The sequence below is a fragment of the Camelus bactrianus genome, chromosome 18 (genome assembly GCF_048773025.1).
Source record: "Camelus bactrianus isolate YW-2024 breed Bactrian camel chromosome 18, ASM4877302v1, whole genome shotgun sequence".
NCBI classification, from domain to species: Eukaryota; Metazoa; Chordata; class Mammalia; order Artiodactyla; family Camelidae; genus Camelus; species Camelus bactrianus.
Window position 1 is genome coordinate 21,093,968 of NC_133556.1, and position 26,326 is coordinate 21,120,293.

Genomic DNA, 26,326 nt, shown 5'->3' on the forward strand with positions numbered 1-26,326 from the left:
TGTTCCAGGTGTTGAGTGTTACAGATGCCTGGCTTCTGACTTGAAGGACGGTTGTGCTTTGTCTAGGCTGCTGACCCTTTGTGCAAGCAAGGGATTCTTTCTGGGTTGGGAACCACCGGAAAGACACTTGTTTTGGTTTTGCCACAAGCAGAGAAGTAGGCTGGGACCTTCCCAGCAGAGCAAACACACCGCACAGCTTCAGGAGGCACCCTTCACCTGGTGGTCATTATGAGTGGGACCACCTAGAGTTGTGCAGTGTACGGTCTGAACTACTGTACATGAACTTCATGCTTCCCAGGTCTTCCTTGAATCCTGGGCAGCACTCAGTGCATTTCTGGCAGTCAGCATGATGCAGTGTTAAGAGGAATCTGTAAAGGGGAGGCAGGTTAAATCCTTCAAAAAGAGAATTTACAGCTTGTGCTTTCCCCAGATTTATTTACCAAGTGGGCAGTTGCATGTTGTCAAACAGGCAGGGAGTAGAAATGTCAAGCGTACCGGCTTTGCCGTACCAGACCTACTGTGACATTTGAGCCAGCAACCACAGAACGTGCCTCTCTGTGGGGTGGCACGTGGCAGATGAGCTGGCCCTCTGTCTGTGTGATTTTGGGGGACAAGCCATTAATTATCACCTATGCTTCTGTCCTTTGGGTCCCCCAGCTTTCCTTGGCTGGGCTGGACTGTGAGGGTCAGGAAAACCATACAATCCGCTGGCTCCTTTTGGGCAGTGCCAGAAAGACCCTTATTGAAGAGTGGTTATTTTTTTGTCTAACAGCATGTGTTGAGGACCTACTATGTGCAAGGCTCTTACAGGCCTCCCAGGGGCTGCCCAGCTCGGTCACGTGATCTGGAGTCTGGGCATGTGATCTGGAGTCTGGTAGTGCTGGACTCCACTGGGGTCCTCCCATTTAACAGTGGTGCCAGTGAATTCGCCGTCCCTCCCTCCACCCAACTGGGGCTTCCATTTCCCTGTCTGTAAAGGAGGTGGGGTGGTTAATAACACCTAACTCCTGGATGGCCTCAAGGATGAAATGAGAGTTTATACGAGCATTGAGCACAGCGCCTGACACTCAGTAGGTGCTCAGCACCTACTGGTACCTGGTACCTTTGATCATAATAAGTACAGATCCCACCACTAAGAACTGTACGCTGTTACAGGAGGGGTGACAAGACGCACTCAGATCACTGTGACACAAGATAAGAACCACAAGAAAGGCGTATTCATTTATTCATTCATTCACTGAAAAAACACACTGGAATACCCCAGATGTGCCAGGTGGCGCACTGGGGCAGGGTGGGCAGTGGTGAATAAGGCAGATGCTGCCCCGCCCGCAGGGAGCGATGGCTTAGTGTCAGACACAGGGGATAAGCATGCGAGCCACCGCTGAAGGAGAGGTGTGTGCTGACGTGGGAAGAGGGCGCAAGGATGGGGCTGACGGGGACGGGAGGCGGGGACGGGACAGGGTGGGGCCTCTCTGAGGAGGTGCTGTTGAAGCTGAGACCTGAATGACCAGGCAGAACGAGGCAGGTGATGGGGACAGGAAGAGCTTTCCAGGCAGAAGGAACAGAGGGCATGGAGGCTTGGTGGTTGCAGAAGGGGCAAGGTGGCTCAGCACACATTGGTGCCGTGTCTGAGAGGACTCAACCAGGGCTTCAGGAGGCGATGGCAGTTAAGCTGATCCCTGAAGACTGATGGGGCTTCTCAGGTGGAGGCAGCTGCGGCGGTGCGATGTGACAGCCGGGAAATGGGCTGTGCAGGTGGAGGTACCCCAGCGGCCAATGCCTTGGTCCTGCCTGCCTTGGAAGATGCTGCTGCTTCCACTTAAGGAAGAGAGAGAATGATTGATGTACTAGGATCCCTTTTCTGTACTCCTCACTGTCCACCCCTCAGCGTTTCATCTGCTCCATCCTCCTCCTCCAGACCAGGAGCCAGAGGCAAGCAGGGCCTGGGCATCTCCCTTTGTAACATGCCCGGCCTTGTCCTGGCTGTGACCCTGGCTTTGGAAGAACATCAGATCAGTCTCATTTTATGCACAGCATCATGCACCTGAAGGCCTCACAGAACGTGCAGGTTGCATTTTTCCAGACTCCTAGTTTCTCCGCAGGTTTTAAATGTCAAGTTGTGGGCTGCAGCCTTGGAAGGTATTGGTCTATGGCCGTGACGGCTTAGGGGTTTGTTATCAGCAGAAACAATCTCATGGCCACTTTGCCAGCCCTCCCCCCACCCCACCGCCTCCTTACTAGCTGTTGTGAGTACTGGGGGATTTTAAAGCCACCTCTGCTGTAATAACATCAGCTAAAATGTGTTGCACACCTGCCTACAGCGTACCAAGCACTGTTCTAAGCATTTTGTACGTGTTCACAGCAACCGTGTAAGTCAGGGACTGTTACTAGTCCCATTTTACAGATGGGGAGATGGAGGCACAGAAAGAAGGAGGGAGGGACTTGCTTTGAACCAACTCTTAATTACTGCCTTGTATCCCCCCGCCCCGGAACTGCTCTTCATTTTTTTTCTGCATTTCTCATCCCTGTGGGGAGCACACTGAGTCCTGGCTGCTGCTTCTGTTCTTCACATCGAACTATTGTTCTTAAATCCTTGATTCTCAGGGCCTTCTTGTAGCCTTAGCTCTGCCACTCAAAAGAACCCTTGAATGACATTGTCACAGGATATTTTTTAAACATGTTAAATTACAGACACAGTGACTGTTGAAATAGGCGGACACTTCTCACCAAAAGCCACTTGCAGAAAATTCTGCTGCATGTAAACGGCCACATGGTTCCTTCCAGACTGAAGAGAACAAGTCTTGTCTTGATTTAGCCATAGTGGCGCCCCCCTGTGGCAATATCCTGAATAAGTTTACACCTCCCTCCCCTACCAGCCTCAGCTTTGAAATTATGCAAATTCTTTTGACACATTGTTCTAAATTGGGGAATATTCGTATCATTTCACATTTTGTGCAAAGAGCATTATTGAGAGTTTAGGGCTATTGAGAGTTTATTTCAAATTTGTATTATTCCGAGTAGCCTAAGCTGGGTCTGAGAGCTGTTTGGTCACAGGTCTATCCCCTGCGGGACGGAGATGCCTGCCCCTGGGGAATTCTTTGACAATCACTGAGACCTCTTCTTTCTTATAGGTTGGCCAGCCGGAGCAGTGACAAGGACGGGGACTCCGTTCACACAGCCAGTGAAGTCCCGCTGACCCCACGGACCAACTCCCCAGATCGGAGATGCTCGTCCTCAGACACATCTAAGTCCACTTACAGCCTGACCCGGAGGATTTCAAGTAAGCCTCTCTGCCGGGACATCTGGGTCTGCTCAGCCACCGTTCAGGGTTTGCAAAGTGCATTCCCACCAGCTAGGGCCCTGGGACAGAGGAAGAGAGCTGGCGTTCCCAGACACTCAGCAGCGTCCCCAGGGAAAGATGTGAAGGGCAGGGGAGGGGGCGTAGTGGGGTGACAGCCCTGGAGACAAGATGACGGAGAGATAATGGCAGTGTGACGGAGGAGGGCGTTGCACCAGATTTCTGCCGAGCTCGGTCAGAAGCGATCATTTTGATTGATTTGTGTTTGTACTGATCATAGGTTTTATTGAATTGGCTCAGTTGACAACATTGTCAGCATATATCATTTCAGACCCTGAAAGGCAAGTGTTAGTTACCATTCTGCACAGCAGGGCCTGCAAATGCAAATGACTTCAGGGGCCAGGTGGGTTGTGTCAGTGACCGAGTGCAGAGGGTTGGAGAGAAGGAAATATCCCCCTAACCCAGCGACAAATGGCAGTTGACTCTCGGCCTTGCACTAGGGCAGGGTGGGGACTGGGGCCGGTCGAGGGGTTGCTGTCTCATTGAAAGGGGACAGTGGCTACTCAGCTCCGGTCACGTGGGGTTGTATCTCCTGCTCTTTCTAAAGAGAAACTGGCAGTCTGGGCTTTTAAAATGAGACTTCCTTACTTTTAAACAAACAAAATCTATGTATGGGTTGAATTTGACTCTCAAGCCACTCGGTTTGTCCACTCTGCAGTATGGCCTGCATGTTTGACCTGATGGTACAGTTTGGGTGGGGAGGAAAAAGGACGATAAAGCCCAAAGGTTCCTGACCTTTTTTCACTCCCCCAGAATATCTCCCCTGTCTCATTCAGCTGCTGTCTGAAATTCACATAAAAGAGGGATAAAACCTAAATTCAGGTGGAAATGATCGATGTCTGATCTTTCCTGGGAGTTGATGGGGAAGAAGAAGTAGAGAAAAGCTCAAGGGCTTGAAATAGTGAAATGGAGGGAATGTTGGGCTTCTCTGGCCTCAGTCTTTCTATCTGTAGAATGGGAGTGCCGGTCTGCCCGGCACTGCCCAGTGTGGTGGCCACCACCACACGTGGCCGAGTTGAGATGCATTGCATGTGTCACATACCCACTGGATTTTGAAGCCAGTATGAAAAAAAGAGAATTTAGAGTGTTTCACTAAAATGTTTTTGTATTGACTACACGTTGAAATGATAAGATTTGGGATAGATAGGATTAAATAAAATCCTGTGTTAACTTAACCTGTTTCTTTGTACTTTTAAACGATTGTGAGAGGTTTAGAAGATTTTCAGTCACCTGTGTGTCTTGTATCTCTGGCTTGAGTTTATTTTCTCTCGAGCAGCACTGGTCTAGGTGACTCCTGAGTCTTGCACCTTGCTCTGCAGAGAGATGACTCGACGTAGCACAGTTATCAGAATGCGACCAAGCACCAGGCAGAGGCTCTTGAATTTAGCTGATAAGACAGACATTTGGGCAATTAACAAGGATGCTGAGAACAAATACCACATAATCTTCCTAACATGAGGAGTCTCGTGGTTAAACCCGTAAGTGCAGAGAGTAGAATGTGGTGCCGGGGGGCGCTGGAGCCAGGGAGGTGTCGGTTTCAGCTACGCTAGGTGGGTGCATTCTAGAGACCTGTCCGGCATAGCGCATAAAATCAACAGGACTTTACTGAGGACTTCAAAATTTGCGAAGAGAGTAGAGCTTATGTTCTCACCACACACACGCTAGTGAAATAAAGAAAGCGGATGGGAACTTCTGAAGGTGATGGGTATGTTCATGGCACGGATTGTGGTGATGGTTTCGCGGGTGCATACTGATCTCCAAACTCATCAAACTGTGTTTATTGAATACGTACAGCTTTCGGTATGTCAATCATGCCTCAGTTGGGTTTAAAAAAAGTGGTTTTAAAAAGAAAAAAGAATGCCATGAGCTCATTGCTCATAGAGAGGGATGAGCAAAGATTGGAATGATGAAGTTGGGAGCAGTGAACGCTGCTGGCTGGCGGGGAGGGGAGAGGCACCTTGTAAGTGACAGGTTGTGACTGATCCTTGAAGAAGTGCAATAGTTACCGTTCAGTGACTGCTTGCTGGGTGCTGAGTCCTCTCCACGCGTTGTTCAGTGAATCTTCACCACAGTCTTATTCCAGATGGGAAGCTGAGTGTAAAATGTGCCTGGAGTCACATGGCTCGCTAGGATGTAGCCGGGTTGGAATTTGATCCAGGCCCTCTGGCCCCAGAATCCGCCCTGTGAAAGTGGGGGCACTTCAGGGTAGTGTTTAGAGCCAGACTTTGGGGCCAGACAGGCAGGGCTAGACTCTTGGCTCTTCCTCTTACGAGTTGTGTGACCTTTGGTGAGTTACTTAAAGTTTCTGTTTCCCGTTTGTAAAGTGGAGGTAAAAGCCACCAGCTAATACCTTGTGAAGATCAGGTGACTAGATGCAGTGTGTTTGGAACAATGCCTGCCGTGATGACGGTGATGGAGATGGCTGTGCCGCCATGCTGCCTCTTCTAGAATAAACAAGAGGATTTCAAGGAGTGGAGAGCACATGGCACAGAGCGCTATGAAGCGCAGCGAACCGTGTGAGAACCTGGGAAATGTCCCTGATCTCACCGGGTGGCCCAGGTCCCGTCCTGTACGTGGCGGTGTTAATCGTTATTTTTGATGGCTGTTTAGGTCTGGAGTCCAGACGACCCAGCTCCCCACTCATCGATATTAAACCCATCGAGTTTGGCGTTCTCAGCGCCAAGAAGGAGCCCATCCAGCCCTCGGTGCTCAGACGGACCTATACCCCAGATGACTATTTCAGAAAGTTCGAGCCCCACCTGTACTCCCTCGACTCCAACAGCGACGACGTGGATTTACTGACTGACGCGGAGATCCTGTCCAAGTACCAGCTGGGCATGCTGCACTTCAGCACCCAGTACGACCTGCTGCACAACCACCTGACGGTCCGCGTGATCGAGGCCAGGGACCTGCCGCCCCCCATCTCCCACGACGGCACGCGACAGGACCTGGCGCACTCGAACCCCTACGTCAAGATCTGCCTCCTGCCAGACCAGAAGAACTCCAAGCAGACAGGGGTCAAACGTAAGACCCAGAAGCCGGTGTTCGAGGAGCGCTACACCTTCGAGATCCCCTTCCTGGAGGCGCAGAGGAGGACCCTGCTCCTGACCGTGCTGGACTTTGATAAGTTCTCACGCCACTGTGTCATTGGGAAGGTGTCCGTGCCTCTGTGCGAGGTCGACCTGGTGAAGGGTGGACACTGGTGGAAGGCGCTGATCCCCAGTACTCAGGTAAGGGGTGGGTTGGCTGTGTCTCTTTCTGGGAGCTTTTTTTAAAAACATAATAATTACTTTTATCTCATTTAACTCTTTTCTTTGCATTTTAAAACCTTTACTTTGAAATTGTTTTTGACTTATAGGAGGTTGCAAGAACAGAGTCCTGTGTGTTCTTCATCCATCTTCTCCAATGATAAATCTTACATAATTTTATAAATCTTATGTAATCATTAGCAGTGCCAGGAACCTGACGTTGGTAACTAAACTACAGACCTTAGGCAATTTTCGTTGGTTTTTACACGCGCTGCCCTGTGTGTGTGTCGGTGGGTGTGGGTGTGTGTGTAATTCCGTGAAATTTATTGCATGTATAGATTCATGTAACCATCGCTGCCCTGGGAGCTTTATTGTCATCGATGCTGGGTTATTTACTAAGGAGAATGATTGTTCAGGGTGTAAAGCTATCAGTCATTTTGACTTTCACAAATTGACTTGGGAAAAATAAAATGAGAGCTGAAGAACAGGGTGATAGATGGATGTTTTTCACACGAGTTGTAAGATTAGCATCCTTCCCTCTTCAGCCGAGGGACGTGCAGTTGGCTGCCTGGGGAGCCACCCATGGACCAGACCGTCTCTCCAGTGGGCTTTTAGGATCCTTGCCTTGGGCATTCTGTTGGCTGCAGGAAAGCCGTGTACCCACGGTGGGTGGAAAGGTGTGGGGGCGGTCCGAGGGAAGGGAAAGGCCCCACCAGCTGGAGACTGGTCTAGACCATCCACACAGGGTACAGTGATCCTCTGTAATGCAGATAGGATTATTTTGTATCAAATACACCAAGGTGTTTCTCAAAGCTGAGCTGTGCTGGGCAGGGATTTAATGATCCAACATCAGATTCAAGGTGCAGGTGTTAAACATGAGGACTGGAAGGGCTGCTTCACTCCGTGTGTGTGTGTGTGTGTGTGTGTGTGTGTGTGTGTACATCTTCAAAGCTATTGCTCTTTTAGTTTGGATTCCCTAAGAAAAAGAAGACCCCGCGAAGACTTTAAGGGGAAGTCATTTTTTAGGGAGGTGACACTGGAGAAAACACTAGGAGAGGGTGGGAAAGTCACATAAAGGATGTAGTTATTAGGCTGGCTGCCCTGGCTGACTGGAACTGAAATCTGCTGGGGAAACTGGGAGCCAGTGTCCGACACATGCGTAAGAGCCTTTCCACCTGAGGGGTGAGGGAGCTGGGGTGTTTATACACCACCTCCTTTCAGCCACTGACTGAATGAGGGCTGTTGGGGGGTGGAGAGATTCATTCCCTGGCATTTCTGGCCTGTTACACTGGCAGGTAAAGAGACCTTTGACATTCACAAATGCAGAAAAAGTGCAGGGACTGGCAGGTGGATGCAGGCCCATGCACCCTGAAGTGGCTACGGCCAGGAGAAGGTGGGCACAATGTTGACAGTGTCTGCTGTAATCCCAGATCCTCCTTCCCGTCACACGATCAGGATAGATTTGATGCTTTCCGTGTATGCCTCTCGATATTTGATATGACTGGATTTTCAACCATCAAGAAAATTGCATTGAATGAGAGAGATCCACCTGACAAAATAAAATCCATATTGCCAGCTCCACTCTCCACATCTGTGAAGGCCCTGGAGGTGGAGAGGTTGGACATCCCCACACCTTGGCTCCATTAGGTCTTGGCTGAAATGTCACCTGGTCTGAAGTGGACAGTCTTCCAGGCACATCTGTCCTGGTTTGCTTCTCCTGAAAGCTGAGGCCAACGCAGGGGCCTGGGTGCAGCTCATTAATTTAGAAGGTGATTCCAGGAAGCAGGAATGAGCGCTGAGGAGGAGACAGGGATGGAGGTCAGAGTCAGTGGTGGTTCTGAAAGCACTGGGGTGGCATGGACTTTCATTCTGCTGGAGTGTGGAACCCGTCCTTGCACCCTGGCCAGGTGGGCTTCCAAACCTCCCAGAAGAGTGGGGCAGAAGAGAGAAGGAGGCCAGGTGTGCTGCTCTCTGCCCGAGCTGAGACCTGGCCCAGATGGGCCCGTGGGAGCATCTGTAGCTGACCCCACTGGCAGCCCCCTCCCCGGAGATCCATGCCCCCCCCCTCCTGCTTTATTTTTCTCCATGGTGCTTGTCATCATCCTGTAGACTGTACATTTGATGGTCTGTCTCCCCTGCTAGTATGTACACCCAGTGAGGGTGGTGATTTTTGTCTGTTTTGTTCACTTCTTTGTCTCCTACTCCTGGAAAAGTGCCACCGTGCACTCAGTAATATTCATTGAGTGGGTGGAAGATGGACGGACAGAAGGATCCTTAAAGTGCATTCTTTCTTCTCTCCTTCCTTCCTTCCTCATTCCTCCCTTTCTTCTCTTTCTTCTTCCTTCTCGTGTAAAGAAAGGCTTATGGAAACTGAGGGAAGCGTGGACTCACATCTCCCGTCTCAAGCTTGCTCTGGAATTTACACTGAGTGGGAGGTCAGCTGTCTGCAGTTGGGGGCCCTGGAAGCAGCGCTTGAAATAGGGATTTTGGTGTGGGTCAGTTTTCTGGGTCTGCTGTGACAAAGCACCGCAAATCGGGTGGCTTAAAACTACGGAAATTTATTGCCTCACGATCTGGAGGTTTGGAAGGTGCTGGCAGAGCTGTGCTTCCTCTGAAACCTGGAGGGGGTCCTTCCTGGTCTCTTTCCAGCTCCTGGTGGCTGGTGGTGGTTGTTGGCAAGCCTCAGCGTTCCTTGGCTTGTCGCTGCCTCACTCTGCCCTCTGCCTCTCTCCTCACATAGCCTTTGTGTGTGTTTGTGTCTTTTCTTGGAAGGACATAAGTCATGTTGGATTAGGGGCCCACCCTACTTCAGGGTGACCTCATGTTCAGTAATCACATCTGCCACGACCCTGTTTCCAAATAAAGTCACATTTTGAGATACTGGCAGTTAGATCATCAACATATCTTTTGAGAGACACAGTTCACCCCAAAACGGGACGCAGGCGAGAACCCTGCAAGGGAGGGCACGAAGCGGTCTAGGTGGAGGGTGACAGCTGAGCGAGGCATGGTCTTGAGCACGGCCGAGCCTCAGCCTGGTGATCTGTGGTGGGGAGGGGACTCTGGGTCCTGGATCTCACTGCAGCATTTCCTCCTGCAGCCAGCCCAGATCGCCAATCATTGGCGGGGACCAGACAGGGAAATCTTATTTTCCGTCAGGCAGCCGTGGGCCTCCCTGAAGCTCCTATACTATAGAACAGTGCTTCTGAATGGGGACAGTTTTGGCCCCAGGACATTTGGCAGTGCTGGGAGACATTTGGGGTTTGGTGGATGGGAGAATGCTGCTGGCATCTGGTGGGTAGAGACCAGGGGTGCTGCCTCACATCCTGCAATGCACAAGACAGCCCCCCAACACAGTGCCATAGTGCCTGCCATGGGTGAAGAGGAGGATGGGCTGGTCCCTTTGTGGGGAGGAGGGTTTTGCAGGGAGAGACAGCGGTTGGGGTCAGGGGACGGCCAGAGAGCAGAAGGCGTGTGGGGCAGATCTCCAGGGAGCTGTTTTGTATTTCATTCTAAATGTGGAAAAGGAGATACTGGTTTTGAACAAAAATCCACATCAAGCAAAACAGGCCTGCATTGGAGACAGAAACCCAAACCCCATCACCCAGTGCACCAAGGCCGTTAGAATGGATGTCATCGCCATGATTTCCATCGATGGCCGGCGTCTACCTTCACCAAAGCACTCAGTCGGTCAGTTGGACGGGAGAGGAAGATGCAGTTTGGTGGAGGCCAAAGCTGGGCAGTTTCTCGTTTTCAGCTGGACTTCATGCTGGGCGGGTCTGAGTGACCCCGAGGGTCTTGTTAGTTCTGTGGTCCCTGCCGTCGAGGACCCGTGGGAAGGGCGGGTTTATGGGAACAGCATATAGGCAGCCGCCGGCTCATGGCAGAATGTCCCAGCTGTTTTGTGCCTTTGAACTTGGCATTCAGGAAATTAGCAACTATTGGAGCTACTGCAGAGTTTTTGGTCTCATTGATAAGGTTGGGCTGAAAGGTAATAGAAATGCAGAGAGGAATACGAAGCGCGTTGGGTGATTATTGTGGTAGGAAGTCATACTGGCCACCGAGAGAAGTTCTCTCATCCGAGTGGACTGAAGTGAATTGATGCTTTGGCCATTTAGAGGTGAAGTCCATGTAGGCTCAACTCTTTAAAAACAATTGTTAATAATTGTTACAAAACGCATAACATTAACCATCATATCTGTTTTTAAGTGTATGGTTCAGTGGTATTAAGTCCATTCATGCTGTTGTGTAACCATCACCACCACCCATCTTCAGAACTCTTCATCTTCCAAGAATGAAACTGTCCCCATTAAACAATAGCTCCCCACGCCCCACTGCCCCCAGCCCCTGGCAACCACCATTCTGCTTTCTGTTTCTCTGAATTTGACTACTCTGGGTACCTCCTATAAGTGGAATCATACAGTATTGATCTCTTTGTGACCAGTTTACTTCACTTAGCATCATGTCTTCAATGGTCATCCACCCTGTAGCGTGTGGCAGGATTCCCTTCTTTTTGTAGGCTGAGTAATATTCCATTGTGTGAGTGGACCACATTTTGTTTGTTTATTCATTCATCCATTGATTGTTTGTTCCCACCTTTTGGTTATTGTGAATAAGTCTGCTGAACATGGATGCACAGATATTTCTTCAGTCTGTTTTTGAGCCAGAAAAATATTCAGGATGAAGAACGTTCATGTTCTCTTGGGATCAAGTGGTTTGGGGCAGGAAGGACAAAGGAGGGGGAGCAGGCAGAGGGGCGGGCACATGCCAGAACCTCACACAGCATTAGGAGGGTCCACAGCTCTTATTCCAGCCCTTTCACTGGTTCTGTTGTGACTGGAGTCATGTAACCTCGTGAGTCCTGGTTTGATCATGTCAAGTGGAGACATAGTACTACCTCCCTCCCTTTCAGTCCATCTGTAGAGATACAAAATCTCAGGAGAAGGGGGAGGGTATAGCTCAAGTGGTAGAGTGCATGCTTAGCACGCACAAGGTCCTGGGTTCAATCCCCAGCACCTCCTCTAAAAAATAAATAAAATAAGTAAACCTAAAGTCTTCTCAGGAGAAAGTAGCTTCTGGATGTGAAGGTCCCTCAAATTAAGGGAAATTGTAAATATACAGTACATTATAAATATACAATAAAAATATTGTACATAGGTAAACCTTTCATTTATAGTCACTGAATATTTGGGTGGTGAGAGTGAGAAAGCTGTTCTAGATGGGTGAGGAATGACATTTATTAGAGAGCTAGAACGGTTGAGGGAGTGAACCTGGAGGATGTCCAGGGGACAAACATTCCAAACAGTGAATGAATATAGGAAGTGCAAAGGCCCTGTGGCAGGGGCTGGCTTGGTGTATTGAAGGCCGGAGCAGAGTGAGCGAGGGGAGAGCAGCAGATGAGGTTGAACTGGTATAAAAGACTGCATCACGTTGACCTTGTAGGCTGAGGTGAAGATTTGGATTTTCTTCCTAAGTGTGATGGGAAGCCCTGGAGTGTTTTGAGAAGGAGGGATGACCCAGTCAGGCTGCCTGCAGAGAACTGTCTCTGGGGGACACACAAGTCCTTACATCCAAAATATATAAAGAACTCCAATGATTCAACAATAAAAGACAAAACCCAACTCTAAAATGGGCAATAGCTTTGAACAGATGCTTCACAGAAGAAGACACATGCAGGTGGTCTGTAAGCACATGGCAAGTGGTCAGCTTCATTATCCATCAGAGAAATGCAGGTTAAAACATCAGTAAGATACCTACCAGAATGTCTAGAATTACAAAGACTGACACCCAGTGTTGGTGAGGATAAGGAGCCACTGGAACGCTCAGACAGTGCTGTGGGAGTATCATGTGATGCCAACACTTAGGAAGAAATCCTAGTAGTTTTCTTGTAAAACTAAACAGTGTCACTCCCAAGAGAAATGAAAGTGTCATGTCCACACAAAAATGTGTACATGAATATTCAGAGCAGCTTTACATACAATAGCTCCAAACTAGAAATTTCCCAGGCGTCCATCAACAGGAGAAAGGGTAACAAACGATGCTATATTCACTTAATGGAACATTATTCAGCAATAAGAAGGAAAAAGGACTGATACACACAGCTTGGCTGAATGTCACAAACAGTATGCTAAGTGGAACATTATGCAGACAGTCATTATGCAAAATAGAAGCCAGATTCAAGAGAGCACGTATACATGATTGCATTTACATGAAGTTCAAGGACTGACAAGACTAATCTATGGTGCAACAATCAAAACGGTGGTTGTGCCTGGGATGGTGGGAAAGGGCACTGACTGAAAGAGGGAAATTTCCGGACTAACTGTGATAAGGCGTTGCATACACAGGTGTATGCATTTGAACTCATCAGATACACCTATGATTTGTACATTTCATTGCATATGTATTTTATCTGGAAAATAATAGCCATAAACACTGAAATCTGGTTAATGATATTAACTGCTGCTGAAGTGTTCTGGGGGAAGTGCACTCAAAAAAGACTGATAGATGTGTAATAAAGCAAATATAGCATATTTTAAAAATATTAGTTGTAGAATTAATATTAGCTACTGTTCATTGTAGAATCTCAGTGATGGATTTAAAAGGGTTCACTTTACTATTATTTCAGTTTCTTTGTATTTGATTCTGTTCACAATAAAATGTTGGGGAACACCAGTTAGGGGTCATATGCTGCGGTCTCTCCGGCGGGAGGTGGTGCTGACCGGGACCCGGATGTCAGGTGGCATGGATGAGTGACCAGCTTGGGAGACAATTTGAAGGCAGAGTCTTGGATGCCCAGAACCAGCCCTTAGACTAAACACCAGGTTCAGGGGCTCTCAGACCGGGGGATTCCTGTGAGATGCTCTTGTGGTCTTATTTCACCAGCCTCGGAGTCGGCAGGAGCTGTGGCCGTGGGGCTCCCAGGCCTCAGCCTCACAGATTCTGATTTCCTCAGTCTTGCGTGAATGTGCACTTGAGTGGATGAGCTGGGAAATGCTGCTGGAGGTGAACTGTGGACCTCATTCTGAGAAGCACTTGGGTGGCCAGTGGCAAGTCGAAAGGGTTTGTGCTCAAGCTGGATGGACAGGTCTGAGGTGTGGTCTCACTGGCTGGCTGCTGTGATGGTTTAATGAGCTGGCGTGGCTGCCTGCAAGCCGGGTCTGGGCTGCCATTGGAATTATGTTTTGTGGAGCCTTTCGGGGAAGGAACAGACTCGGGTTATATGCTCCTAGCTGTTCTTGGGGGATAATTCTGAGTCGTGTGGGGTGTCGTGTCTTTTATTACCAAGCCAGATTGCCTGCTGAGGAAGATTGTTTGCTTTGAGCCCAGAAGAAGAAAATGTGCTTAGTCAAAAGTGATATTTGCACACCCAGCTGCTGGATATTTATGTTTCTGAAAACTGCCTTAATGTGAGATTTGCTTTGTCCAAAGGAACGCCTTGTAGACATTTGATGCCTGTAATTTCAGAGCCCTGTGGCATAGGAAGTGAAGTCTGTGTGTGTGGCCTTTGCCACATAGGATTCAGAAGGGGTTAGCAATAAGTGTGTTCTGCATCCTCACCACGTACCAGAGTGTAATACTTATGTTACCCCATCAGATGGGTAGCACTGGCACCTGCATTTTATAGATGGGGGCCCTGAGGCTCAGAGAGGTTAAGTAACTTACCCAAAGTTGCGCAGTGGGAATAGGGACTTAACCCTGAGACTGACTCCAAGCCCACATCCATAACCGCTGTGAAATAATCTATTTAGGAGAAGGTCCTGGCTGAGGACTTTGTAAATTGTCTTACCCCATGTAACTTGAATGTGGTAAGACTGCATTTCTCATAAGTATACCCACATTTTTTTTATCAGTGTGTGTCTTGCTTCTTGCAGCCTTTGGAGTCATTCCTTTTAAGGAATTCGTTTTAAAGGAATTCTAATACAGTTCTTTTTTTGGGGGGTAGGTAATTAGTTTTTTATTTACTTTAATGGAGGTACTGGGGATGGAACCCAGGACCTTGTGCATGCTAAATACACACTCTACCACTGAGCTAGACCCTCCCCGCTATTAAAAGGGATTCTGCATTTGCTCACAGCCTCTTAGGAGAGCCGTCAGAGTCTGAGGGGTGAGCTGGTGGCTTCCCTCAGCAGCACCAAACTGATCGGATTTTTGGAAATGCCCAAAGGACAATCTGATTCGGTAACCAAGGCGGGTGTCAGTTTGGGAATTGTTGTTTCGGTTGAGCAAGAGAAAAAGAAAATTCCATGACTCTGAAGTAAAGAGATTTACTCTCTTAGGTGGCCCCCCAAATCTGACAGAACCCTTCTCAAACTAGCTTTGGCCAGAGAGGAAAGTCTGCGGTTGTGTGGCCTCCAGGCACCACTGAGCCTGGGGTCCGGGTTGTGTCCTGGGACCTTTCTCAGCTGGGATGTCCCCCAGCCTTCCTCAGTTGTCTTTCTTCTCAGGAAGACCCTTCCCCTGGGAAGCAAAAGTGGCTGCCCATTGCCCCGGGCTTGCCTCCCACCAGCGGGGCACACAAGTGGAAAGAGAGATAGATCTTTTTTCCGAAAGCTCCAGAAGTCCCAGGGAAGATGTTCAGAGGCCTGGCCTCCTTCATCCTGCCCACGGCCTCTTCCTGTTGGGGTCCCTTCACTGGAGGAGCAGCCCTGGAGGGTGGGCCCAATCCCAGCCACCCTCTCGGGGCTCACTGACCCATGAGAAAGTCATCTATTGGCTTCGGTTGGGCTCCCCTGGAAATAGACCTTGAGACCAAAATTTTTGTTTGGGGGGTGGTGCCAAGAAAAACCAGAGGGAAGAGGGAAACAAGACCTCCAGTAAGGGGCGTGTTATCAGGTGAGTTCCCACTGTGGGCGTCTGGAGCTTGATCCTGATGCTGCGCGTCCGCTGCCCGAGGGGTGGGGACGCCGGGGCATGCATTCCCTAGCTCCCAGCAGGCATGAGTTGAAGGATGCATCCAGGAGTCCTTCCGCACGTTCCCTGGCTCCTTGAGCCTGCCTTATGCACCCGAGGAGAGAGCACTCTAGTGGCCAGAGATGACTCAGGCAGAGTCTGAGGGCCAGCCACAGGGAGCTCGGCCATCCCCAGCAGTGGTTGAGGTCAGGGCGGGATCGGGGTGCACTCTCAGCATCGCCACACTTGCCATCTCGAGGGCTCCAAGTGCAGAATCTCCCATGTTCCCCCTTCCTGCTCCATTTCTCCGTTCCTCTGGTCAGGAAGGTGCAGGGCAGATGAGCAAGACCCCAGGCTAAGCAGATGCCCGTGGAGAGAAAGGGGCCGGTCTCCCCTTCTGGAGGAGGCGGCTCATCTATGCAAGTGACCCTCTTGGCAGCCATCTCTCTCTGTTTTATGTGGATGGGCAGGGCCCAGCCCCAGTTCTCCCTGCTTGGCTAATGCCTCCCCTTCTACTTAGAGAGGCGGGGAATGGGGATGGTTTTGAATACTGAAGGATCCGTGTTTGCCCCTTAACCATCCCAGAGCAAGGTGTTGGGCTCAGTTGTTGCTGGCTCCCTGGTACTGGGCCCAGGCAGCCGGCTCTGGGGTCAACAGGAGGAGTCCCCCTGTGCATTCTGTCCCTGCACAAGGCGTGGCCGGACCCTCTATAACATCAGTTTTTGATATTGATTCTCTGTATCTTTAGCACTTAGAAGGAACTCAGTAGATGTTTTTTGAATTAAATATATATCGTTGTGGAAAGAATGTTAGCTTTTGAGTTAGACTGACTTGGTTAAGGTCCTGGCTTCACCATTTACCGGCTGCCAGGACTTGGGTCCATCTCCTCACCTGTGAATTAGGGATAATAATGCTCACTGCATTCTTGTGAAGATGACAGTGAGAGCTGACCCACAGAGCACTCACCATGTGCCGGGCATGGTGCTAAGGCTTTTATTGTCGTCACCATTATCATTATCCCATCATCCCATTTTATGGATGGGGAAACTGAGGCATGCATTAAGTTACATGCCCAAGGCTACAGAACTGGGATTTGAACCCAGACTGGTCCAGCTCCAGAGGCCGTGCACTGAGCTACTCCACTTCGTTACCTCTTGATAAACCAAGATCAGGCAGGGAAAGTGCCTGGCAAATACTATACACTGAATAGTGGTGACCAGGAGGTTGAGAGTGGGAACTGAGAGAGGAGGGGGTCCAAAAAGGAGGAGAGGTTAGGGGGCAACTGAGATTGAGCCGTGAGGATTTGGCCTTAGAATCCAATTTGTGTTTCAATATGTGATACTTTGGTCTCAACCATGCCCCAGGCAGATGAACATAGAAGGAATTTAGGACATTTTTTAGTAGCGAAAATGGTGATGGTCTGAGGTGCCCAGAGTCACGTGCTGATGGGGCCTGCTGCCTGGAATCTGCCTGGGGCGAGTCATGCCCCGAGCCTCTCCTGACAGCACTTTGTATTTGATGATCATACCACCTGAAACCAGAACAAGCAAGGCCCTCGACAAGGCAGATGTCAGTTTTTTTAATGAGAATCCCTCTTTAACTTGCCCTGAGCTGCTGTCAGCCTTGACTCTCTCAGCAGAATCCTGGCCTCTGTGTGTGTGTCAAAAGGGTTTCCTGCCCAGGTTTTGTTGAACAGCAGTGTTTGGGCAACACTGTGCAACCAGGGCCGGGCCCAGGCCAGAGCCTTACAAGGCAACATTAACCAGAAGTTTCTTTTTATGTGGTCCTTCTTGTTTTCTCCTCCTAAAATAGAAATGCAGGTTACATTTCAGGCTTTTGATTCCTGGTTATAATATGAACTGGAAGGGGAATGATTTGAACCAATCCTATTTTATAGATGAGAAAACTGCAGCACAGAGAGGTTGAGTGAGTAGTCCAAGGTCACACAGCTTTCAGTGGCAGGAAGGAGATACTAGGAGAGCTAGGTCACCTGACCACCAGGCAGGAGTTCTTTCCACTGTGGCATACTGCTTTACCCCACAGGGGAAGGACCTATGATGGCTAAGAGCTCAGGCCCTGGAGTCATACAGACCTGGGTTTAAGTCCTGGCTTTGCCACCCTCTACAGGTGTGAGCCTGGGAGAGTTACCTTATCATCTCTAAGCCTCCGTTTCTTTGTCTATAAAATGGGGGTCACACGGCACACTGGAGCCAGCTTGCACTGGCTCGTGAAGTCAATCATTGGAGGCCTCCAGGGTCTTGTTCAGTTTGAGGGGCTTGCTGGTTGGGGTGCTGGACAGTGAGGTGGGAGGAGCAGGTGGGGTGGGTGGCGGTGGCGAAGAGTGGTTCATTTTGGGGTGCGGGGTGTTGAGGATGACCGTGGAGCATCCATGTGGTGACTTCCTGTGGACTAAACTGAAGTTAAAATTCCTACGTGCTCTTACCTGATCCCATCACTTGAAACACCCGTTATCAGTATTTCTGGGGCACTTTTTAAAAATACTAATTCCCAGGCTGCTCCTCTGAAGAGTCTGATCAAGTAGGTTCGGGGAGGTCCTGGGAACCTGTGTTGTACAAGCACACCCCCGCCCCACTCCCAAGTGATGCTTCTGATGAAGGCAGCTTTGGAAACCCTGAACTTTACAAGCCTAGGCCTGTCCCCTGCCTGGCTGGCTGGCTGACAAGCCGATCACTTTCTACTTCCTTAGACAGCTTTATTTTTCTCGATAGTACTTATCACTAGCAGACATTACACATCGATTTCTTTATTATCTCTTTCTTCCGCTACCGTGTGAGCTTCAAGAGGATGGGGACTTTTTCTGTCTTGTTCACAGCTAGTCCTCCAGCGCCTGGTACATAATGGATGTTCAGTAAAAATATACATGGAAGGGAAGCAAGTAAGGAAGAAAGGAAAGGGGAAAGAGGGAAGAAAACACGTAAGGCTTAGGCAGGACTGGAATTCGAAAGAAATCAGCATATTTGAGACAGACAGTAAACACGATTGTTGAAACTCAAGCCATCAACAGCATTTACCAGGAAACACTGTGTAATGTAAGAGGGAAAGGTGACCAGGAGTTGAATTCTGGGGAGAACTGCATTTAAAGGCAGGGGGAAGGGTTAGGAATGGTGAAGACGAAGAAACAGAAGCTAGAAGGAGAGGGGAGGTGAGAGAGGACGCTGTCAGGTGGGGCAACAGAGGAAGCGGAAGACAGGCTGGTCTCCACTAGGACGTCCTGGTGTGTCTCTTATGTCCTCTGTTTTCCCAGGAGGAAAGGAAATGTGGCTCAGAGGGGTTCCTCAGCAGATCCAGGGCCACACAGTCAGTACTTGGGAGAGCTGGCGTTGGGATGGGGGCTGAGGCTCCATCCTTCTGCTCAGCGCGCCACTGTATTCATGTCCCAGGACGGCGGTAACATCGACAACAAAGCAGGTGTCTGAAAACAACAGGAACGTCTTTGCTTACATCCTGGAGGCTGGAAGTTCAAAATCGAAGTGTCAGCCGGGCTGTTTCCTTCTGGAGGCTCTGAGGGAGATTTTGTTCCATGATCTTTTTGAGGGACGCAATTCAATGCATAACAGCCACCCTACCTCCGAATATGAGGGCAGGAAAGACAGGTGGGTGAGAACATAGAAGGTGCAGTCCCTCCCGGCAGAAATGATAGGACAGGAAAAGTAAAATAACTTCGTAGAAAGGTTTGTTCCAAGAGATACAGAGACATGCAACAGTTACAACACGAGTGGAAGAGGGAGTCAGGAGGAGAGACAGCTTCCATCCGAAGAGGAGGTGTAGCCAGAGAGATCTGTTTAAAATGCCCATCAAAGTAGGTGTCTGTCTAAAGCCTTCTGTGGCTCCCTATTCCTTAGGATAAGCCCAAACTCCTAACCTGGCAGCATGGCATGAGCTGACCTGTCTTCCCCCAGCCTCAGCTCTGCGCCCAGCCTTTCCTGTTACTCCATGTGCCTGCTCCTTGGCTTTCTGACTCCTGGTCCTGCTTCTGCAGGGGAGTCTCAGGAAGGTCAGTTCCCACAGCACCCTGTTGTTCTTCATAGCACACACCACAGGGCTAATTAAATCATTTCATAGTTAATTCATTCTGTGTAATAAATAATGTTGAACTGCAGTGCAGTGACCTTGACCGTCTTGCTCACTACTGTGTCCTTTGTGTCTCACACAATTGCTCTGGTAACAGATAATTATTGAGCACCTACTGTATGCTAACCTTGTGCCCAAAAGGTGGTAGATACAACTGTCTGTGACAGGTGGTTGGGCTCGATCTGAGGCTGGGGAGAGGTTGGTCTAATTAGGTGACTAAGGCACAGAGAAGCAGAGGGGGGCTTTCTATGCAGAAATGGAATCAACAGACAGAAGAAGGGGCTGGGGGCTGGACCCTGCTGACTCGGAATCCCTCCCTTAGCAGGCAGAGCTTCTCCCAGCCACTGGTGTCCTAGCCCATCCTGGCTGCTCCTGCCGCTTCTAATTGAGGGAGACTCTCCTAACTGTCCCCTGTTGGTCCTTCACTGTAGGTACTGGGTAGCTGGAGACAAGGCTTCATGCCTGCCACGTCAGGTTTGGGTTGATAGTGTTGCAAGTTCTGGAGCAATCTCTGCTAGAACAGCTGTCTCTGCTTCAAGACGCTCACTGGGAGCCCAATTTAGAATAGAGTCAATATCTCACTCTTTTAAGATGCTTGAGTGGATCTGAAGTAGGTTGATCTCATTTGGACGGCCATTGAGCCCTGGTCATAAACTCTCAGACATCAAATGACTGAGCTTCTCTCCCATCTTCCCTGGAAGGTTTAGCTAGCTTCATACGCTGGATATAAACAAATGTTTCTCTTGGCCAGTGTTCACCACAGGGTCTGTTCCGTACCTAGGGAGATGGGTGGAGGTGACATAAAATCACTACCCTCTGTGAGCTCACAGCCTCGTGGGGCAGAAAGACAGAAGAAAAAACTGGTCATGACATCAGAAATAAAAACAGAGCTTATCTCACACCCCACACCAAAACCACGTCCCGATGGCCCAAGGACTTCCTTTTGAAAGGCCAAACTTTAAATTTTAGGGGGAAAAAAAAGGAGAATACCATTCTAACCTTAGCAAAACATTTCTGAAAAAGTTACAAAGTGTGAACCAGAGAGGAAAAGATGAATGCATTCTGCCACTTTAAAATTATGAGCTTCTGCTCATCAGAAAACATGGTAAAAAAGAAGATTAAAAACAAGCTGCAAACTGGGAGGACCATACCCATGAATTTGTTTGTAGACTGTTATAACAGAGTACCACAAACTGGCTTAAACAACAGAAATTTACAGTTACGGAGGTCCAGGAGTTGACGGGGCCATACTCCCTCGGAAGGTTCTCGGAAGGATCTATCTGCGATCTCTCTCCTGGCTTCTGCCAGTTCCTTGGCTTGTGGCGGCAAAACTTCAGACTTCACATGGCATTCTCCCTGCAGTGTCCAAATTTCCCCCTTTTATAATGACACCAACCATACTGGATTAGAGACCCCCGTGCTCCACTGTGACCTCATAAGTAATTACATCTGCAACGACCCTGTTTTCAAATAATATGATGTTCTGAGACACTAAGGGATGGGACTTAAACGTGAATTTTGGGAGGGACCCAATTCAACCTATAACACGTAACTGGTGAATAACTTATTAGCCATAATATTTAAAGGCCTTTATAAATCAGTAGGTGCCCGATAGAAAAATGGGCCAAAAGAAATGAACAGGGTTTTCATAGAAGAGACAAAGTGAATAGCTGATGATCATGAAAAGATGCTCTGTCCTTTTAGCAGTCCGGGAAATACAAATTAAATCCGTAATCAGATATCCAGTAGACAGGAATAATTAGAAAGCCTGGCAGTAGCAGACAAATACAATCCAGCGCTAAATGTTTATTATCAGCCGCGCCCTGGACTTACTGAGGAGGGGCATTGAACTCACAGAGAAAGTCAGTGTTTCCATGCAAAAGAGGAAGTGTAATTAAACTGATATGTGACTGGGTATTCAATCAAAGAAATGCAAACAAAAAATATTTCAGCAACAACACTGATCCCGCACCCACTTGTCAAAATGTTAATACCCGGTGCTGGTGATATTGTGGTGACAGTCCTGGTGGCTGTGAAGTTAGTTCAGCCCTTTTGGCAAACGGTCTGGAAGTTCATACTGAATGGCAGAAAAATATCTGAATATTTGGATATATCTTAATATATTCTTTGACCCAGTGATCTTACCCCTGGGTTTTATTAGAGGATTGTAACCTAAAAGAAGCAAAACGCCAAAGTGCCCTATTTTAGGTCATTTAAAATAACCCAAGTACCTAGCAATAGGAAAATGATGGAGGTAAATTACAGTATTTCAGGCTAATGGAATACTCTAAGTAGACATTACAGGTGATTCTTGTGATGTCCAGGTAGTAACTTGGAAAATGTGTGTGTCTACTTAAGTTTAAAAAGTGTCGGGGATGGTATTTCATAATTTGCCTGTGTTGTTAGTGAAGCTATGCAAATCTTGTTTTGATTATTGACAAGGACTGGAAGAGAATCTGAAGGGGAGAGTGTGGACCAAAGAAAGTGTTTGATGAAATGTGTAACGCACTTGGATTGTTGTTGGATTTTGCTTTTAAAAAATTCCGTTCCTATTTTAATGTTGTTTGTGCAGTAAATTAAGAGACAAAAGGTTTCTCCCAACCCACGGGAACAAAGGCAGCGAGCACATAGCAGCTGTGTTTGGGCATCAGTTAAAGTGTGTGCACACATCTGAAACCCTCTGCCAGGTGAGCAGGAGCAAGGGTGCCGTATGAAACACTTCAAAGGACGGATGTCAGGAGGAGAGCCGGGCTGTTGTTTTCCCCAGAAATTGTCTTCTGTCCCACATGGTTTTCTTTGATTTCCTTTTTATTGATTCGAACTTACTTGTGTTCAGTGGTGGCAGGGAGACAGACTTTTTCTCTGGGTGGAGAGCAGAGCAACGTTGGCACAAGCTGGCTGCTGGGGGGCTGGCAGAGTGTCTTCTGGGTTCATTTGAGTAATTTACAGACAGTCTACTTATGTTCTTCCAAGCCCACCCCATGTGGTTCAACCCAATTAAGCTCATCAAACTCTTAAAGAAGGAAATGATCCTTGTTTATTTGTGACATTGCCTTGACAGAGGAAAAGGGAGAAGTGACACCAGTCACCAGTTCCTTCTCCTGCCTCAGCTTCAATTCTCTTGAGGTCGGATAGGGCAAGTGACAGACGCCATGCCAAGACCCCTCTTGAACCATGACATGGGAGTGGGGAGCCTCCATGTTGGGGGCCACATAGGTTGTTCGCATGGTCTTCTGGATTGAAGATCTTCCAGGTGCTATGAATATAGTGGTAGAGAGATGGACACAGTCCTTGCCTTTAGGGAGAACGAGAAAACATCTGACAAGGACAGAGTGCCATGAAAGAACTTGAACAAGGTAATGTGATTGAAAGTGATGGAGGCAGGGGTCTGTTTTCCATTGGTGGTCATGGAAAACTTGGATGAGGAGGTGACACTTGAGTTGAGATTCCCAGGCTGAGGGAATAGCAAGCCTTGGGGTAGGAAGGATCTGTAGTTTTCAAGGAATAGAAAGAAAGTGGATGTGGCAGGTGGATGAGGTATGAGACGTAAGCAGAGGTCAGGTTATTTAGATCCTGATAGACCAGTGGTTCTCAACTGGGCAATTTTGCCCTCAGAGGACACATGGTGATGTCTAGAGACATTCCAGGTTGTCACCCTTAGGGGTGGTATGCTGCTGGCATCTACTGGGTAGGGACCAGGGATGCTGGCAAACATCCTACAATGCATGGGACAGCCCCACAACATAGAATGATCAGCCCCAAATGGCAATAGTGCTGAGGCTGGCAAATCCTTTTGAAGACTAGGCTGTGGATTTTGGATTTCATTCTAAGGGTGATGGAGAGTGGTAAGCAGAGAAGTGAGAGAACAGCCTGGCTCAGTTTTCTTTTATAAACCTAGAGTATTGGACCCAACTCTTCCAGCTCTGACATGCCAACCTTATCGGTCTAAATTTGGGTTGGAGAAAGAAGACTTCATAGTGTTGGAGAGCTCAGAATAAACAATCCATTCTCCTTGGGACGACTGAGCCCACTTCCTGGAGGACTTTTTTGTCTGGTGCTTGGGTTTCTGCTTGCAGCAAAGAAGAAAGGCCCAAGAAGGAAGCGGAAGGATGGGAATCGTAGCTTGGTCTTGATCTTGGTCTTGGAATCGTAGGTTGGCTTGCAGCTGTGCTGTGGCCTCTTCCAGTCTGAAGGAGACGACCCAAGACAAGTTCAGCTGAGGTAGTGAATGGGCTTCCCTCATATCTGTTGGAGAAAAATACAAACTCTTTGGTTGCTGTTAACATTTGTTCAGGCTAGAAACATGTATAAGAGAAAAATCTGAACCAATCCAAGGTTCATAGGTTTCACTAAGATGTCTCAGCCTCAGCGCTGTTGATATTTTGGGCCAGATTATCCTTTGTTGAGGTGGTGGTGGGGTTCTGGACGTTGTAGGATGTTTAGCAGCATCCCTGGTCTCCACCCACTAGATGTCAGGAACACCCCCCTCCCCAGCTGTGACAACTAAAAATGTCTGCAGACGTTGCCAATGTTCCTGGAGTTGATGGGAGGGCAGAACTGCCCCAGGTTGATGTAAGTTTAATGTGCCAGTACTTCACAGGTGTCCACAGCGATCACCGTAAATTCCATGATCCTTTGGGGGAGGAGGGTAGGTTGGGGAGATACTGAACTAGGTGGTCCGGTTTTTCTGTTCCCATCTTGGAAATTCCCTACCAGCTGGCTGCTGGTCTGCTTTTAAATTTAGTATCGATGTTTCTTCTAGGGAAGAAGGACCAGGAGGACTCTGGCTCCAGGAACTCTCCAGGAACATTTTTGCCCTCAGGTTATTAAAGCTGCAGTTTTTGATGCCCGAGTGGATGTTGTTCATAGGTGCATATGTTCCGGAGCAGAGGCCCTAGTGTAGGGCGGACCCTCCACTTGCTCCAGGGCTGGGTTAAGATTTGACCTTGAGTCCCCAAGTTCTGATCATTCTGGAACCTCTCATCACATGTTGTCTGCGAAAATAATTCTTTTTCTTTCTTTTTTTTTATTTTAACATTTTTTATTGATTTATAATCATTTTACAATGTTGTGTCAAATTCCAGTGTTCAGCACAATTTTTCAGTCATTCATGGACATATACACATTCATTGTCACATTTTTTTCTCTGTGAGTTATCATAACATTTTGTGTATATTTCCCTGTGCTATACAGTATAATCTTGTTTATCTATTCTACAATTTTGAAATCCCAGTCTATCCCTTCCCACTCTCCACCCCCCTGGCAACCACAAGTCTGTATTCTCTGTCTGTGAGTCTATTTCTGTCCTGTATTTACGCTTTGTTTTTGTTTGTTTGTTTGTTTTTGTTTTTGTTTTTTAGATTCCACATATAAGCAATCTCATGTAGTATTTTTCTTTCTCTTTCTGGCTTACTTCACTTAGAATGACATTCTCCAGGAGCATCCATGTTGCTGCAAATGGCATTATGTTGTCGGTTTTTATGGCTGAGTAGTATTCCATTGTATAAATATACCACATCTTCTTTATCCAGTCACCTGTTGATGGACATTTAGGCTGTTTCCATGTTTTGGCTATTGTAAATAGTGCTGCTATGAACATTGGGGTGCAGGTGTCATCCTGAAGTAGGGTTCCTGGATACAAGCCCAGGAGTGGGATTCCTGGGTCATACAGTAAGTCTATTCCTAGTCTTTTGAGGAATCTCCACACTGTTTTCCATAGTGGCTGCACCAAACTGCATTCCCACCAGCAGTGTAGGAGGGTTCCCCTTTCTCCACAGCCTCTCCAGCATTTGTCATTTGTGGATTTTTGAATGACGGCCATTCTGACTGGTGTGAGGTGATATCTCATTGTAGTTTTGATTTGCATTTCTCTGATAATTAGTGATATTGAGCATTTTTTCATGTGCCTTTTGATCATTTGTATGTCTTCCTTGGAGAATTGCTTGTTTAGGTCTTCTGCCCATTTTTTGATTGGGTTGTTTATTTTTTTCTTATTGAGTCGTATGAGCTGCTTATATATTCTGGAGATCAAGCCTTTGTCGGTTTCATTTGCAAAAATTTTCTCCCATTCCGTAGGTTGTCTTCTTGTTTTACTTCTGGTTTCCTTTGCTGTGCAGAAGCTTGTAAGTTTCATTAGGTCCCATTTGATTATTCTTGCTTTTATTTCTTCTAGGAGAAAATTTTTGAAATGTATGTCAGATAATGTTTTGCCTATGTTTTCCTCTAGGAGGTTTATTGTATCTTGTCTTATGTTTAAGTCTTTGATCCATTTTGAGTTGATTTTTGTATACGGTGTAAGGGAGTGTTCTAGCTTCATTGTTTTACATGCTGCTGTCCAGTTTTCCCAATACCATTTGCTGAAAAGACTGTCTTTATTCCATTGTGTATTCTTGCCTCCTTTGTCGAAGATTAATTGACCAAAAGTTTGTGGGTTCATTTCTGGGCTCTCTATTCTGTTCCATTGGTCTATATGTCTGTTTTTGTACCAATACCATGCTGTCTTGATGACTGTAGCTCTATAGTATTGTCTGAAGTCTGGGAGAGTTATTCCTCCAGCCTCTTTCTTTCTCTTCAGTAATGCTTTGGCAATTCTAGGTCTTTGATGGTTCCATATAAATTTTATTATGATTTGTTTTAGTTCTGTGAAATATGTCCTGGGTAATTTGATAGGGGTTGCATTAAATCTGTAGATTGCCTTGGGCAGTGTGACCATTTTAACAATATTGATTCTTCCAATCCAAGA

General features: G+C 47.8%; 1 protein-coding gene across 7 annotated transcripts in view; it reads left to right on the forward strand.

Moving 5' to 3' along the window:
- SYT17 (synaptotagmin 17) overlaps nucleotides 1-26,326 on the forward strand; it is a 94,915-nt gene that overhangs the window by 7,315 nt on the left and 61,274 nt on the right. For all 7 annotated transcript variants that reach the window (XM_074346274.1, XM_074346271.1, XM_074346277.1 and 4 more), the window contains exons 4-5: nucleotides 3,132-3,280; nucleotides 5,969-6,588. In XM_074346274.1, the coding sequence (XP_074202375.1) occupies nucleotides 3,132-3,280; nucleotides 5,969-6,588 (769 nt within the window). The remainder of the gene's footprint in view (nucleotides 1-3,131; nucleotides 3,281-5,968; nucleotides 6,589-26,326) is intronic.